Raw genomic sequence first — 18,232 nt, forward strand, 5'->3', positions numbered from 1 at the left:
CGTGCGTAAAAACGCTGTGCCGTGCGTTTTTTCGCTGTCTTGTTTGTGTCACTCTAGAAGGAAAACTGCACCTGATGTCTACTCGGAGGTGTGCGGTTGTGTACGTGTGAGTGTGTGTGCTCGTAAAGGCTGGTGTTCGCACACCCACAACCAACTGATTCTCTACAGCCTCTCTTCTCTTGCCTCTGTCTGTCTGGTGTGCCGGAGAAGGGGTTGGTTCGATGTGTGTTATGTGACAAAAGACCGCCCAACCCCGCCTCACAGAGAGAGAGAGAGAGAGGGGGGGGGTGAAAGCGCGGAGCGTATGCAGCTTGGCTTGGAGCCTTATCTCACACCAGCCTAACGATCGTGATGTGTCCAGGAGACGTTCCCCTGTTTGTGACGCGCTCAGCAAGAGCATCAACTGTTGAACGTGGTCAATTTTTTTGCAGCGTGTCGATGATATGTGACCTCGGTCAGCCAGTGGCCACCTGCTATCCAAAACAAGCGCCAGTTAAAACAGTTATCAACTCTATCAATTATTTAAAGTCTCCTTTTTGCTATTCAAAAAAAGACATAACCATAATAACAACATGATAATATATTTGCTTTGATGTTAAGTTAATTTACTCCAGACTATGGCTTTGACTCATTGTAAATATTGGGTATTATATAACGACTACTTGTGGTTTTATATTATTCATTGTCAGAACTGTATGAGCGCACCATTCATAATGCCAACAATAGGGTAAATATCACAGTGTATATTTCTTTTAATCAGTATTACCTTGGAAACACAGTGGTACAAACTCGGTGTTCAAGTTTCCATACGGTACACTATACTTAAGTTTCCATATAGCTGCATGTTAATGGTCTACACATGGGCTGCTGGTACCAGAGTAGAAAGGGGGGGGGGGGGGGGGGGGGGGGGGGTGGGTCCATAACATAAGCCAGTGTCTCTTTAAAAAAATTGAAGTTTCTTGTTGTATTCTGGAATGAGGTCAGACACGAGGCTCCTCATTGCACGCGCTGATTATTATTAGATTCCATTTTTGGCCAATCGCAGCCGAAGGGGGCGTGGGCTTGGCGCGGAGGCAGGGTAGCGACAGCCCGCCATTGGTCGATTTTTATCGCCGTTGTATCTCGGGAAGGGATAAATGCAAGCAAGGGGGGCCGGGTCTGGAGGGCTGCTTGAAACGCACGGTCTGCAGATGGAAGGCGGACAGTGTGACTCGCTCTAGGTTTTTCTATTTTTTTTCTTCTCCCCATCTCCCTTCTTCCCCAGCATGCATGGCTTTGGTTTCTAGCAGAGGGGACAGAGTTGATGCAGAGGCAAGCACTTACTTTACACACTGTGCGAGGGAGACATTTAGTAAGTGCCCGGGCGCGCACTGTGCCACTCAGTCTGCGCTCTGCTGCTCCACAGACTGTGTTCAGCCAGCACACGGCTGAACTGATTTTATAACCCAGGAGGAAAAGAGACTGATAACAGGGTGACACACAGAGGAGAGAGGGCTACACCTTCCGAGCTGTTCCTACACCTACAGACCCTGGAAATTAAACTTTTTTTTTTTTTTTTTAAAAAGGCAACTTTGGACTGAACTGCCACCGAGTTTACTGCACACCTCAGGAGTGAGTTGATTCTTTCTTGCGCTTTCCCTCCCTCCCTCCCTCCCCCCACCCCCCCCAAACTCCACAGCTCCAACTGTGAAGAGGGGGCAAAATAGCTGAGTTTGCTTTAAAGTGCATCGCAGGACCAAGTGGAGAGGGAGAGAAGGAACAAGTACGCCGCTCTCCCTCCCTCTAGCCGGGCAGCATGGTGCAGAAGATGAGCCACACAGAGAGCACCGCCGAGGCGCTCTCCTTCTTCGCCGGGGACTCGAGCTCCGACTCCGGGGCGTGCATGGATCTGGACCCGGTCGCCTCGCCTCTCTCCCCGGGCTCCACGGCGTCTTCCACCGCTGGGGACAAGCTGGGGGAAAACCCGGCGTGGTGCAAAACTCCGAGCGGCCACATCAAGAGACCCATGAACGCGTTCATGGTGTGGTCGCAGATCGAGAGGAGAAAGATCATGGAGCAGTCGCCGGACATGCACAACGCTGAGATCTCCAAGAGGCTGGGGAAGCGGTGGAAGCTGCTCAGAGACTGCGACAAGATCCCGTTCATCCGGGAGGCGGAGCGGCTCCGGCTGAAGCACATGGCGGACTACCCCGACTACAAGTACCGGCCGAGGAAGAAGGTCAAGTCGAGCGCCTCCAAGCCTGGCAGCAGCGGAGACAAGGCGGAGAAACTCAGCAGCAGCTCACACAACACCAGCACTAAGTCATCCTCATCTTCCAGGAAGAGCGGATCCAAATCACCCAGCAGCAGCAAACCCCACAAATCACTTTTCGGGAGCAGCAGCAGCAGTAGCACCAAAGCGTCACCGTTTGCCTCTGAGCACCCGTCAGAGCACCACCACAACTCCCTCTACAAGTCCAAGTCGGTCTCCTCCGCGGCCAAGCAGATACCGGACGCCAAGAAGCCCAAGCGGGTGTACGTGTTCGGCAGCGGCGCGGCCAACCTGAGCGTGAGCCCCACGTCCTCCGTCGCGGTCCCGGCCAGCCCCACACTCAGCAGCTCGGCGGACTGCAGCGACCCGCTCAGCCTGTACGAGGACGCGGCCAGCGGCCGGGAGGACGGAGCGGACTCCCCCGGCAGCAGCAGCAGCCCGGGCGGCACTTCGGAGCGCCACGGCGGGCACACATACAGCAGCCGGCGGGCTTCCTCGCCGACCCCCTCCGGATCCCACTCCTCAGCCTCGTCCCACTCCTCCTCCTCATCCTCTTCCTCGGAGGATGAGGAGTTCGAGGACGACCTGCGCGACATCAACCCGAGCCCCAGCTTCGACAGCATGTCGCTGGGGAGCTTCGGCTCCTCGGTGCTGGACAGGGACTTGGATTTGAACTTTGAGTCCGGCTCCGGGGGCTCCCACTTCGAGTTCCCCGACTACTGCACGCCCGAAGTCAGCGAGATGATCTCCGGGGACTGGCTGGAGTCCACCATCTCCAACCTGGTGTTCACGTACTGAGCGAGTGAGCCAAGAAACACAAAACCCGACACAGGTAGGCTTATGTCCTGCGAGCAAAAAAAAATCCCACCACACTCAAACAGGGGAGCAGTGGGTGCACTAATAGTTCCAGTGTTACTAGACAAGTCCCACTGAGAGCAGCACCCTGTCCACTCCTCGTCCCTGGAAAGCTCAACTTTTAGAAAAGCGAACAACGTGCTTTTAGTCTGTAGGGGACTTTTTCTCTGGATGCGTTGGGGCTGTTTGGGACTTTAAACAGTGGAGGAAGTGCGGGAGCACGAGGAGACAGTTTCCTGGTTGTGAGCCGCTTCGTCCTGGGCTGTTTCTGAACTTAAACTGTGATTGATTTGCACGTCAAAACGCGCTCCGCCGTTCACTTAATCAATGTTGTTGCTCAATTTGAAAGGAGAGAAGAAAAAAAAAAAGGGACATTTCAAAAAAAAACATTCTTGCACCCACCACAAATCGCCAAGTGAACTTCACCACTAAAAAGGTACAGAAACAGGACTGAGGTTTTTTTTATTATTATTGTGGTGTCAAGGAATTTGTTTTTCTTCCTATGAAACCAGGTGGGTTGTTTTTCTTCTGGAAAAGTTGGATATTTTCTCAAAAAGCAAAAAACATGTAAAGCATGACCGCCTACTTTGTTCCTATCTTGTGCTGAGATTTTCTGTAAGACTGTCGAGCAGTTTGAAAAAAAAAACAAAAAAAAACTAGTATTAGGATTATTTAAGTGGATAGGTGGCGCTCGCTTCGGTTCTTCTCTTTTTAAGGACACACACAAAAAAATGGACATTGAAATAATCACCAGCTGTTGTAACGTTTCAAACTTCAGGACTCAAACGCAACTTCAAATCTGTGCTGAACTTTATATACCACGATTCAGGACCAAAATTCTGTCATGTTTTTGATTTCAGATGCTAGTTCTAGAGAAATCCTCACCCATTTTTATTTTGTCTTTCATCCTCTGAGCTTTGTTTTGTACATGTATCCAGATGCCATTTTATATGGGATGTTGTATTTATATACTGGGCCAAGCGTTTTTGACTTGATCATTTGTTTTTGTTTTTCTTGTATACATGATCTGATCTTGTGTTGTTGTTTTTGTTCCTTACACAGTCGTCTGTATGTCTGTCACATTTCCTTCTCAGGCGAAGGGCTAAAGTTTTAAAAACACACAACTTTTTTCATTTCTTTTTTTATATTTAAATGTACACACACTTTTTGGACACTTAAAAGAGAGGAAAACAGTTTGATTATTTTCTCAGTGTATTTTTGTACAAATCTATATAGACAAATGGGGGAGTCAACAATCGGTGTGTGTAGCCTACTAATACAGCTGTATTGGATTTCCTCATTTTTAAGACCCCGACAGGCTGGTTTTCATGCTGCCTTCAAGTTCTCATGGCACACAATCTCACGCATGACTTTTGTTGCCTGTTCAAATGCTCTCTTTCTTTTTTTTAAGGACAGCCAGCAAAACACCTTAAATCACTATGTTGCCTATTGTTTGATTTATAAAAAGGAAAGGCACCATGCTACTTTTTAACTTAAGTGACCGAGCAGAGGAGATGATGCAAATCAGGTATGCAATTGGTGTTTTAACTCACTAATTCGGCAAAAGTTTTCACTATTTTTTACCAGCAAGTGCTGACAAGACCTCTGTGGTGTCCAGTCCCTGAGCAACACACTGTCAGCACGGGGCATGAGACCCACTTCTAAGAATGCAGTTGCAACATTTCCGACAGCACTTGAAGGCAGCACCAGTCTTTGTATCAGCCTACCTTCTACGTTTACAGTGCTAGTCTGCAGGCTCCTTAAAGACACAGGAACGCATTATTTCTCGAGGCTATTCCTGTGGACCCTGTGGGTTTAAACAGCTTCACTATCTCGAGCAGCCACTTGTTTTGCTTTTTTCTCCTTCCTTCATTTCCTGTCAGATATCTTGCCTACGACAACAAACGAGGAGATTGTAGCTTTAAATTTGACTTGTTTCTTGATGTTTTCATTTACTGATGTCAAATTTGCCAATCAACCACTGGATTGAACCGGCTATCAATATATAGCAAGAAAACAACGATGACAACATCAAGCATATTCAAATTTCTGACTTGAGTTCCGCAACACCTACTTGTACTGCGTTTCTCATTGTATTTGAATATATAATCTTTTCTACTTGTCGGCTAACATTAGCTAATAATTGTTTTAGTATCTTTATGGCATGGTGAATAGCATTTGTATTTCAGATTCAGGTTATTAGCTGTTGTGTTTTTTCAGAAAAAAATGGAAAAAAAATGAGGAAAAAACGATGAAACGTGAAACTCGATCTTTGTATATTTGACTGTATCATAAAGCAAAAAGATTGTGTGTTTATGTATGTTGTTGCTATTGAGGACAGGCACTGTCTCGAACTGCTATCTTTTACACATCCTTACTTACATTTAAGGTGGTCAGTTCAGGACTCTTTTTTTATATATATATAAAAGCATTTTTAAATATATTAACTTTATTTTTCATCCATCCTGTGCAATATGCTGTGTAGAATTATCATTTATTGTCTCTAATCATGCCATAAACAAAGGACCCTCCCTTTCTTTTCAGAGAAAGTGGGGGGCGACTCATGCCAGCTAAATTGTGTCCATTCACTGCCTGTCAGATTGTTGATATAAACTTGTGTACAGAACTTTTTCAAGGAAGGATAATAAATATCAGCTGGAACTGAAACTCTACAACTCTTTTTCTTCATTTTCTCTCTCTGTGACTGCCAGCAGTTAAAAGTGACATATTTATGTGTTAATATCAGATAATTAAGTGGGGAATGACTCAGATTAACTCATCATTATCATTACCAGCTTCTTACGAGCTCCTTGATCTTTTGCTATTGCTCTGATGAAAGATACACAGTGAGAGTAAGAAGTAAGATCACACAGGCCTAACATAACTACTGATTCTGCTCACCACTGCACCAGCTCAGTCAATATCGGCTTCTTATGACCGATGGGTCATAAAAATGTCACCTAATAGCAAACCTCTCCATATGGATTGGCTCATTAAAGTGGGTAACATGGAATAACCAACACATATGGACTGTTTTACAAAACCAATAATCACCTCCATCTGTAAAGGACATTACATGGTTGTATGTTCGGTAGTGTGAAATGAGCAAAAAAATATATTTGACATTGTTTAGTTACCAACAAGTTATGAAAAGGCCAATTAGCAAAACGTTGTGTCCATGTCTGAGTGCAAATGACCCACCAGGCCTCTGGGAAGCTCGTCATCAAGCTATGAAAAATCAAACTGGTTTCCCCCAGTTATAGCACAATAGGCAGAGCTGACTGTGAGAGAGTTTTATAGCAGACTCCCCCTCCTCTAAACACTTGGGAGGGTCCTGATACTGTTAATCCTTTGGAAAGAAGCTCACAACACCGGTGTGGAGTCAGGAAATATATGCATTCATATACAGTGCACTCGATAGGAGTGAATCAATACGATTATTTTAACCCTATAGTGACACATAATTGATGGGTTTTTATGGTAAGCCCCCCCCCCCCTATAAGGATTAAGTCTCATGAATTTAAAATGCACCTTAGTGGGAGAGTGTTGATATGAGACCGGATGATTAAATGGCCATATGACATGACCCAGCTCAGAAATAACTGGCTCTATACAGAGCAACAGGGGACAGATCATTTCAACTGTGTTGCACAAATTTCTTCACCTGGAAGCAACGGCAGGTAAAACTTTATTTAGTCCGTATAAACAGCCGTAATCTAATGGATTTTGCATAATGCAAAGCCATTTAGATACTTTGTGAATACAGCAAATAGTTTAGTGTCACTTGCAGTAAACAGAATACACAGGTTGTAATCCCACTAAAACAGAAGCACTGTAATAAACCGGTCCCTCAGAATATCTCAACAAATGATGAATTCTCAGATAGCACACAAATCTTTACATGTATGAAACATAATAATCAACAATGCAGGGAGATAAAAACAATGGATACACTTCATAATATCCACTTTTAAGGAAGGCGTGTACAGCATGCATCCCCTGTAAACCCCTGGATGGTCAGTCCTCATCATATTCATGGACTCCTCACAGCCTCATCTGAATCCAAGGGTTCAGCATGAAAAGCTGCTAACGATATGAAAGTTCACAGCAGAAGTCGACTATTTACGTTCATACCCTGGTAACATATTAATTCTATTTCATTCTAAGTATAGAAGCCCTATTAAATGGACTCTGAAGCATTATAGGCGAGTAGTTGTACCACAATCACATGACTAATCCCCTGTTTGACACACTTGCTACTTATCTTTATGCTTGTTGCTGTATATTTCTCATTTTGGGGGAAAGTAATAAACTTAACAGCACTGTTTCATTACTAATGAGTTGCTAATGTTGTCTACTCATTTTTTCTCAACTGCCTAAAATTCATCCCTGCTGCAGAATCAAAAGTTGCCCCTTTTACATCATTAGCACAAGCTGTGCATATACAAGGACGACTGATGCTATATTCAAAGTGATGCTTTATTCTATTTCTATTCTATTCGAGACCGTTGTGCTGTGTGCCGGCTGTCTGGTGTTCAGACAGTCATGATTTCCCCTCCCCCTCTCCCAGACAGACCCTTATTGTGGGGGAAGGGCTGGTTTAGCAGCAGTCAGCCAAGGGCCCTCCAGCATAGCTGACAAGCATGTCTGTCTGTCTATAGTGCGTGCATCTGTGTGTGTGTGTGTGTGTGTGTGTGTGTGTGTGTGTGTGTGTGTGTGTGTGTGTGTGTGTGTGTGTGGTTTGGTGCATGTGGTTGAAATTCTATGCATAAAATTAAACCACATGACATGGGCATGCCCGCAGTAAGATCAGACACTGTTTGTATCTCCTACATGAACAAATGTATTTATTTGTATTAATCTTGTTGTTCCTTGTCTTCTGTCAGGCTCAATATTATAAAAGCACAAACAATGTCACTGTGTAACATCTTAAAACCAGTGTCACATCCTCTAGTTTTAATACTTTAAAGGAATCACCAGTATACCAGTGCGTATTGGTTGGTTCTAAATTCCTTGAAACAGTAGCTTTACACTAATTTATTCTACAGCTTCGTAGCTTTTTTTAATTGTGTGAAATTGCAACAAAGGTGCCACGACTGTTAATGTAATCAACTATATGGAGCCATTATGTACGGTTATAGCACCAGTTAGTCATTTCAGTTCATAGATCTATGCATCTTTGATGAAGTAATTGGATACAAAATTACTTTAAGATAGCAAGACTCAAGTATGTGCTTTTATACAATTCTAATTGTTTCCATTGTGTTATGCAATGCACAGAATGAAGCAAGCATTTCATTATGCGTATCTATCACACACAGTATGGAGCCAAATGCCTCTTTGGTGTTATGTTAATGAGCACTCCTGCTTATGCCAAATTAGTTTCATTGTTTGTCTGTAATGAGTAGGTAGGTATAGCAAGGCATTTTGTTTTCCATAAAAACGTCATTGGCGAAGTCAGGTGCACTTTATTCACCACATACAATGTTGTGCACATAAATAAGTCTTGGAGTTATGAGTTATTTTGCACAGTAGAGGAGGTAAAACCAAGCAAAAGACACACAACGGACGACGCACTTATAATCCGTATGTTCTGTGGTACAGTAAATGCTCAAACGTGGTATTTTCGGGTGTAAATGACATACACCTTGCTTATATGCCAGTACCTTGCATGTGCATTAGTGCATTAATCCATACCTGATTTTCTGAAGCTGCTATACAGTACCATGTGCTTGCAGTATCACATATAATATGCATTTTCTCACAGCTTAATTGTCCGTGTGTAACTCCTGACATTTAATGTCAGCACAGTCAGCATGGGCGTTCCTTGTAATAGCAGGTCTGCATAACCAGATTTCTCAAACCGTCACAATGATAAATATGTATCATGCAAGGAGATAATATCTTGTGGTATAATCTTGCAAATTTCCCAACAGTTCTAGCACTTCTGCGTGTGTGTTAAGCTCCACTAAGCTGTATGCAGCCTGTTCAGTGTGCAGTCTCATGCGTGGCTCAGCTGACTCCTCAGCGGGAGACGTGCAGGCAGTGGCCAGGGTGGAGCGGAGCAGACTGACTGCTGGAGTCAGTGGCCCAGTAAAACCACAGCAGGGGGGGATAAGAGCTCTGCTGGTGGGGGGCGAGAGAGGTACGAATCTCTCTCTCTCTCTCTCTCTCTCTCTCTCTACGTCTTTTGCATTTTATTTATTTCTTCTTCTTTTTCTGCATAAACATCATGTGCTTCTGTTGTTTTCATTTCACTCACGTTCTCCAATGTGCAGTAGCAATTCATTTTCATTGCTTATCTCTATCTGTCTGGCAATGAATGGAGGACACATTGGTGGTGGTGGTACCCGTTATCTTATCTATAGTCTATATGTCTCTGAGATGTGTTTCTGAAAAGACAGGTAACTTTGGGTGACAGTGGTACTTCCTGTCTATGAAGGGCTGGAATAACTATGTGTTAGTCCAGTGGACGCACACAGCCTAAGTTTTTGTGCTTAAAACTGTGATTGCACGTGTTTGCATATGTGCATCTGTATTGTGTGTGTGGTTGTTTGATTTCTCTGCTGGGCCTGGGAACATTGCAGAGGTGGACTTACACCTGGTGAGGAGGAGACACAGTTACAGTAAGAGTTCCTCTGTCTCTGCTTGTCTTTCTCATACTCTACTATCCCCTCCCCCACGTCCCTTCCCAAGGCACATGCACGCACAGATGAAATTCCATCAGCGCTGCCACCGCTTGCTTCAGCACCGAAATAATTTTGTGTTACTTTCCCTTTTTCGTGTTAGTTTCGCATCATGCCTTTGCTACATAAGGGGAGCGCGTAGATGGCGGTAATGCACCTTGACGTTGGTTGCCACTCACCAATAAACTGAGAGATTAAGAAGAAGAAGAAGAAGAAGAAGAAGAAGAAGAAGAAAGGTCATGTGCAGTGTTTCAAAAATCACTGGTGGATATGATGAACACTCAGAACGGACACATTTTATTTTACTTGTAGAAAAACCTTAACAACTCTTCTCTATTTCCCTCAATTGGACCAGTTTCAGGATGTAATATGTTGGCAATTATCCGCATGAGTCATTAATACACTGGAGTGATCATGAAAATATGAATAATGTTCAGTGGCTACATGAAAACCACGCTCATGCATTTGGATTTATTCAATGTTGTCATATAATCAAACTGAAATAGATTAAAAGCTGATGGTGGATATTATTAAATACTTCAGTCCCATGTAAAAACATAAAAAAAGATATAAGCTATGAATCAGTAAGGTAAATGAGTTTTTCTCATAATCACAGGCCTTTATGACTCCAAATGATGCTTTTCACTTAACAAGGTTCCACCTTGCAGCAGCACCAGCGCTCATCTTAGTCATTATCTATATTGACGCGCTTCTCTGTGCATTACAAAACAATGAGACCTTTTTCTTTTGTCTCCTCCTTTGTTCCCCTGCTGCTGCTGCTGTCCAGACACAAAGGTGGTCTCCAGGCACCGGTGCAGCCAGGAAAGTTTCTGTTGGATATGTGCACATAAATAAAATAAAATCTGAAAAAATATTAGAAAAGGTAAATCAAGGAGTGTTTTTTATGTGACAAGTGTTACTTCTGGAGTCCACAGGTTTAAGCAAGGAATCGAAAGATGGAGATGGATGGATGGATATATAACTACAAGATGCTGGCAGGTGGCAAACAAAGACACGACTCTGTAAACAAAAAGACGTTAAAATGTTGTAAAATGTTAAAGTAATTAATTAAATAAAAGTACTATATTAAGATGAATATTATTTTTCATGACAGGTTGGCACAGAGTTCATTAAATGGGTTGGAGAAAGCAAATGAATTGATTGAGCGAATTTGGCGAGTTTAAATATATAAATACATACACTTGTGCTACACCATGAATCACAGTGAGTATTCAGACACACACTCGGCCCGTCTATATTGTTGTGTGCATAGTTGTTTGACTTTGAGAGGGCGGGACTCTTTGGAGAGCGAAATGAACTAGGCGCGGCCAAAAGGAGCCCCATCCATCTATCACACGTGTAGACAAAGGGGGACTCCACAACACAAAGCTGGATGTGCCCTCTCAAAACTTTTTTTTTCTCCTCCACGACGCACGGCGACGCGCGCAGAGCAAGCCGCCCCCCCAGGTGAGTTGCCTCCGAGCGGGATACTGCCTTTCGCCTCGCGCCCCATGGAGCCGAATCTTTTGGAGTCTTATTTTTCCAGTTAAAAGTTGCTGCTGCAGTTGGTGCGTCAGCGCTCAAACTTGAGCACAAAGCAGGAGAGAGAGGGAGAGAGACCTAGAGGAACACGGGCAAGCGGGGGGAGAGAGAGAGAGAGGAGCGGTCCCCTTTTCCTTTGTCTGATGCGGGGCGCTTTGAGGAGAGAACTTGAGGGGATGCTCAGACACGCATCTTCCACAACGCGCACTAATACGCAACATATGATACAAGAGAATTTACCTGACACTGAGCTCTAATGTAGGTGAGATGGAGTTTGTGCTGCTGCCGTGTTTTTGTCTCTTGGGGATGTTGCGACGCGCAAGACAAAGCAGCCGCCTGTCAGAAGTTTGCGGAGAAAAGGAGCTTTTACGCACGCTGCAGAACAAGACAAAGTGACGAGGAATAGTTCATTAATAGTTGTAAAATAGTTTATTTGTGTGGAGTAGTTTCATGTCAGGGGCTTTCGTGGTCTTAACGAAGTTGCCAGCGCACTGTGGGAATTCAGAACAATGCAATCAGGTGTAAACTCTCCAAGAAACAAAACAGTGGCACAGAATTCAACTTGTTGCACGAATACGCATGAAAGTGTGGAGGTGAAAAGATGCCACGAGGGGAATACAAATTAGATAAGTTATGAAAATCACTCAGAAACTTGTCATAGTTCATTGGAAAGAGAGCAACAGGTATAAGTCGCTGCAGCTTCTTTGTTACAGTAAAAGCTCCTTTGTTCTCTGTCCATACAAAGAAAAGCAGAAGGAGCGCAAATCCACAAGGAAACAACTTTTTCTGAGAACTTGATTTGATTTTCACGGAATAGAAAATGTTTAGAATATATTCATTAAATCTGCAAAGTGCTGGATGAGCTTTTATTTCCTTTTTTCTTCTTTTAAATATTTAAAAAGTGCCGGATCACCTCCAGAACAAAAACTGCTGACTGAAGTTTTCTAAGAGTTTTTGATTTTGATTTAATGTCTAAAATATAACAAATTGAGTTCCATTTTTCATAATTTTAAAACTTTCTTTGTCATGTGAAGGTGTGGCCAAACAACTTGTTTGAATTTGCTGCATTCCATTGTACAGTGGCCCTACCCGTAACTTTAGATTTACTTTGCAGGATTGATTTAGTATATAAAAGAAAATTACTTTTGAATCCTGTAAAACATTTGGTTTTGGACACATTTGTTTTCCCTCATTTTTTCCAACTCATTCATACTGTTCATACAAACTTTTATGTATACGCTTTTACTTATATTTCTACCTAAAGACTTAGTTAACATATAATGTACTATTTAATTGTCTTCTTTAAAATGTCATCAGTTCTAAGCAGATTTGTTGCATGAAGTTTTAACTACACTTCTTTTAATCTGATTTTTTTTCTGGGATCTGTCCGTAGGTGGATTCAAACTCCAGATTAACCAGCAGAGTGCTTTCTGCCATGGGAAGTGAAGGAAATACAAATATGTGGAAATCAAATGGAAGATGTACGGAGTCACCTATCAAGCAGCCTTTAAAACGAGGAGGAGGAGGAGGATTAAGAGGCTGAGCTGTTTTCTTCTGGAGAAGGTGAAGATTCAGGGATTTAAACTCCAGCAGCATCAGTGCCAGGCGGGATGTGTTCTCGGCACACTTGGAAATCGAAAAGTCATGGAGACACTTTGAGGATTATAAAAAAATGTGCCGTGTCTCCACAAGACACGTCGCGGGCCGGAGTCACTGGAACAGCAGGATATATCATGTCTGATCCCCATCGTCGGCCCTCAGCCGGGGTAGGTAAGATTACTTTGTCCTGGGATGTGCCACTTGTTCAGCCACTTGTTTGTACGGACTGCCCAAACCCCAACTAACACAACACACACACAAATTATTGCTGGGGCTGTTTGGTTGCTATGGTCGAACATTTAAACATGCCTACGAATTGCAGCTTGTCGCAACTTATGCAGGAGTTGGATTCAGTACAAGCAGAACTCAAGAAAAACTTTATGAAAGTTCCTTTTAGGAAAAAACGAACTAAATGATTTCTCCTCTATCCTTTGCTTGTTAAACAAACACGGCAACATGCAGGGTTTACTCGTCACACTTGCCATGTACTTGATTACACAGTTTACTTGATCACACATGGCCAATTAAAGTGCCTAAAGCTCCTCATGAACATGCATGACTTGTATGTATTATAATAATTAAAATATGTGGACGATTACAGATTATACACATATTTGTTCATAAGTCACAGTGTTATATGCTTCTACTTCATAAACCTTTATTTTAATTAATGGCAAGACCAATTCAAATTCATTGTGTTGCATGCAATGTTTGTGTTTCTGCAGATTTACACTCAAATTTGCAGTTGGGCCAAATTCATTTGTCAATCATCAGTTCTTTCTCACGTTTGCTTTGAGATGTTCTGTGATGTCAGTGCTCCATGATCGACTGTACTGCAGTGAATTGCCATCGGATCTGTGGTGCAGTTTCTATTTTCTTTGTGAGCAGCCGTGACAAAATCATATTCCCTCGAAACCCTTCTGTTCACTGAGGAGACGGAGCGGGAGGGAGGGCGTCTCACAATTAAGATGGAGCTTTTGTATTCTGCCTATTTCTGCAGCAGTTCAATTAGGTCAAACCGGATAGACCTTGGAAAAAGTCAGCCGCCTTCTTAACCTGCACTTCATACTGTATGTGTGTGAGGGAGAGGAGGAAAGGTAGACTCACCCCTTTCACTCTCTTTGCAGCCCCCTCTTTCAGTGATGTCATTGAGAGCCAATGAGAGCGTGCAGTGGTACTTGTCAGCATCCAGGCTCCACCTCCAGCCTCTTTGTGCATGGCAGCCCACATGGTCTTGCAGCATCACATTTTCACCATGCGGTACTCTGCTGCAGAGGAGAGGCAGGGATACAGAGATGTTGCTTGTGGCTGTGTGCTGTGATGATGAGCCACCGTGTCTGCTCGAAAAAAATAAGCAAATAAAAAAAACTACACAAGAACGCCTGTTTATCATTGTGAGCAGACGCATGGATGCAATTTGAAGAGTGAGGAGTATATTGTTTGTTGACATAAATGAGCCATGAGGTGATTCAAATTATAGACAATTAATTATTGAGATTACCTGGATTCATTTAGTTTAACATAAAGAAAGAAAAAAGTGAGCGTCGATCTTAATTTAACAACAATTTGCCATCATTTATAAACACCAGCGCATTAAAAGACTTTGGGGAAAAAAAGCATTGACCTGCCTCTTCCTGTTCTTGTGGCACATGCTCAGGTCACAGCCCGGAAATCACTGGATCAGTGTGAATGTGGGTCAGTCAGCACTGTGACACACAGGTGGGGCAGATATAGGTCAGTGGGGGAGTGTGGGTGCTGATGAGTCATGCATCTTCGATAAGCTGCCACAGAGGCTGCAAGAGAGGAGGAACAAACACGGCGGGTCAGTTACAGAGGGGGAGTGTGTGCAGCGCAACTTAACCAACCACCAGACTCACAGGGATCGTAACCTTAAAGTCACCTGTCGTTCTAGCAATTGTGTATGTCGAACGTACCGCACTGTTAAACACAACATTTCTCTGCCTTCATCTGCAAGCATGGTAGCTTTATATAATAATCATTTTCAACTTTGCCTCGTCTTTTAAAGCTAGGGTTGGTAATCCTGGAAAAGCCACCAACAGCAGGCTACACTTTGAAAAAACTGCAACTGATACAGCCCAGCCGCTCCCACCAGCCGTCTTGTCAAAGCTACGCTCACTGCCTGACAATTTTTGCAACTGTTAGAAGACTTTTCTGTGACTCGCTCGCTAACTTCTATCGTCTCTACTTCAGCGGTGTTTATCTCTCTGGCTTGTAAAGACTCAATCTTGCACAGTGAGAGCGCAGGCAGGGTCCACACAGGCAGGCAGGTCTGTTAGTGACAGCGAGGTACGCATTCGGTTGTGTTTGTTACAGTCCTGCAAGGGCCACGGACACAGGCTTTCCTTCTTCTTTTTTTCCCCAAAGACCACATTATGTTCACTTATTTATAAAAGGTGTTTCACAAACAAATGACCCACCCTACCTTGAACCTTGCTTTTGCCCATTCAAAACCTGCCTGTTGTGTGTATGGCATTGTTACAGGGAAAAAAAAGCAACATTCTTCGATTTCATCATTGACATTATTAAATGATTGTGTCTTAAAGGGATAGTTCCCAGAAAAATGAAAATTCACTCATTATCTACTCAACACTATGTCGATGGAGGGCTGGGTGAAGTGTTTGCAGTTTGCAGTTGAAGAAACTGGGGGCCGATTCTTAAACAAAACAATCCCAAATGTCCACTACCGGAAGTAGCAATGCTACCGCACAACCCACGCGTACCCTTGGGCGAAAGCTTGTGTGCAGTGTGTGCGTGAGAACATGAACACGGCTCCAGAGAAAGTTATAAGAGGACTTAAGTTTTTTTTTCTGTTGTATTTTTAAGAAGGGGTTACCAGTTACTTCAAACACTTCACCCACTCCTCCATCGGCATAGTGCTGAGTAGATAATGAGTGAATTTTCATTTTTATCGGTGAACTATCCCTTTAAACATAGTTACAATGGTAGTATTCAGTGAAATTTTAAATAAATGGAGGGTTAGAGTATCGACAACCGCTCATCTAAAAAAGTTCACAGTAGAAAGCTGCCCTTCGTTGGGTTGTCAGAGATATACTGACCGTTTGAAGTTGATTGGGTGAGAAGTTGTTGAGAAAATTGACTTGTGGACAGACGGACAGACGGACGGATGGACGGATGGAGATTCCTTATTTTGTAGCTAAGATTTGTGAGAAGATCTGATGCTCTGCAGAACTAACTCTCGTTATAACATTTGGAGCGCTCCACCTATGCGTCCCTTCTTCCATCTGTGAAACTGTGGATTACTGAGTGTGTAAACTCAATCCCAGAACCCGTTTAGTGAACTTCCGAGTAAAACAGAAACATCAGGTTTAGCAAAACGAATCATTTTGACATGCCCAGCACTGAGCTCTTAATAGGCATGGCCCAGGCATGCTCTCCGCTACAATACAGTACGCCCCACTGTGTGCCGCCTAATTACATTGCTTATCTGTAATGCTATTATCAAGTACAGTGCAGTTTTCACCACATTGGCCATTTGGTGGAGGCTTTATGCGAGCACACTTTTTTTGTGTGTTTATAAATGTCCCAGTGGGAGTGGAGCTTCTAAACCTAATCCACCGAGTTACAGGGGACAACATTAGCACAGCAATCTGTGGCATCTTCCAGCTCTCAAGTCTCAATATCCCTCTAAGCTGGCGTGCTCATTAAAATGGGCAGTGGCTTCACACCATCTCTTTCTCTGCAGCATATGTGCAACTAAATCTGTGTCACTGTAATCTTCCATCCATCTGTATTTGCTATAACACTAATATAAAGTACTTTATTCTGTTTCTGATGAAGACAGATGAGGAGGCATTTCGCTCTTCTGGAGCACGGCGGCGTGCACCTTTAGGCTCAGTGACACCAACTCCGCCGACTGAACCACGTTTTAAATGTGCATCATTCTCATCCAGTTTTAATACTGTTATGCACAACACGTCTGTGAGCCGGACTGATGTTATGCAAACTGCATTAGACCAGAATACAACATTAGGCCTAGAATAACTTATCACTGGCATAAGCCTAATTCTCGTAGACATGCTGTGGTGAGCCTCAGGGATGCTATCAGGTTTAGTTGTACCAATCCTTGCATGTGGGCACTGCAGCTTGAGGTCCCTCATAGAAATCACTATAATACATATATGTGTGGACTTGTACCAGTTAATGTTCAATTAACTTCAATTAATTAATTGTTATGTTTTTATAGTATCATTTATTTGATACACTATTGCCGAGACCGCTCCAAACATGACTGGTTGGAATGGGCTGTTTGCATTGATCCTACCTGGTTTATCTGCAACGAAGCGGTTGTGCCTCCATGATCAATTGTATTCTGTATTGTGTATTAAATGAATCTGAATTTGCTTTACTGTTCACATGTGTAGCTTATACATACGTTTGAACGTTGGCTATATTAGACGTCTGTTAAGCCATTGACACAAAGTTCTCAACTTTTCACATAAAAGCTGTGTGCTTTTACTTTTGCAAATTTCTAAAGAGGAAGTGATTCTATGCATGTTGCTGCCATGACGGAGATCAGCATCCGTGACACCCAAGAATGCTGGTGTCAGTACAAAAGTAATGAAATGATGAAAATGACATGGTGAGCCAGATATTATTGCTATCGTTTGTTCCGATTTTTACTATTATTGAAGTTCCAAATCGCAACAAATTCGACACAGCGCTTCTTTGGGCTCTTAACAATCCACATACCAAGTGTGAAGCTGATAAACTGAACGGTTCTCGAGATATGTGTTCCACATACAGACAGACAGACAGACATATTTGTGGCATAAGTAGATCGATGAAAGACTCTTGCTCATCTACTGTGTCTGCGCACACTATGCTTTTAATGAATTCAGACAATTTTTTTTCACTCTGAAGTGTAATTTCTGATGCACTGATACAAATGGTGACAGATGGACTAATACATTTTGAGCTGGATCTTAAAAGAGGAACAGCCGCTCAGACAGATTTTGAACATGTCATGTGCTGTGTGCCTAAAAAAAGACTAAATTGGTGAAAATGAGGAAGCACAGTTTTACTAATAATAATGTTTAATTCTCTCTCTCTAGCTGAATTACAGTGAGTCAGGAGGGTAGAGTACAGTACAATACAGTGCAGTAAAACATTAGGGCCCACCATCACTAATCGTGACGACAGTCCTAATTCTCCGAGCTACAGGCATTCTGTGGTCATCCTGTTGCACACTATCAGAGCTTAGCTTTACCATTCGGTGCCTGTAGCCGCGAGATAAGTTAACGTGCTCTGCTGGCATGCT

The 18,232-nt window shown here is 43.2% G+C and overlaps 1 protein-coding gene and 1 long non-coding RNA gene across 5 annotated transcripts in view; both read left to right on the top strand.

Moving 5' to 3' along the window:
* Window positions 1-758: 758 nt before the first annotated feature.
* On the top strand, window positions 759-5,773 carry sox4b (SRY-box transcription factor 4b). Its single transcript, XM_034610483.1, has one exon. It carries the CDS (start codon window positions 1,796-1,798, stop codon window positions 3,047-3,049), a length of 1,254 nt encoding a protein of 417 aa, XP_034466374.1. The 5' UTR covers window positions 759-1,795; the 3' UTR covers window positions 3,050-5,773.
* Window positions 5,774-12,729: 6,956 nt separating this feature from the next.
* LOC117776517 overlaps window positions 12,730-18,232 on the top strand; it is a 59,425-nt gene continuing 53,922 nt past the window's right edge. For 2 of the 4 annotated variants that reach the window (XR_004616456.1, XR_004616454.1), the window contains exon 1: window positions 12,730-13,104. This is a non-coding gene — a long non-coding RNA (uncharacterized LOC117776517). The remainder of the gene's footprint in view (window positions 13,105-18,232) is intronic. The other 2 variants (XR_004616455.1, XR_004616457.1) reach the window with 1 other exon arrangement.

The sequence above is a fragment of the Hippoglossus hippoglossus genome, chromosome 16 (assembly GCF_009819705.1).
Source record: "Hippoglossus hippoglossus isolate fHipHip1 chromosome 16, fHipHip1.pri, whole genome shotgun sequence".
Taxonomy (NCBI): Eukaryota; Metazoa; Chordata; class Actinopteri; order Pleuronectiformes; family Pleuronectidae; genus Hippoglossus; species Hippoglossus hippoglossus.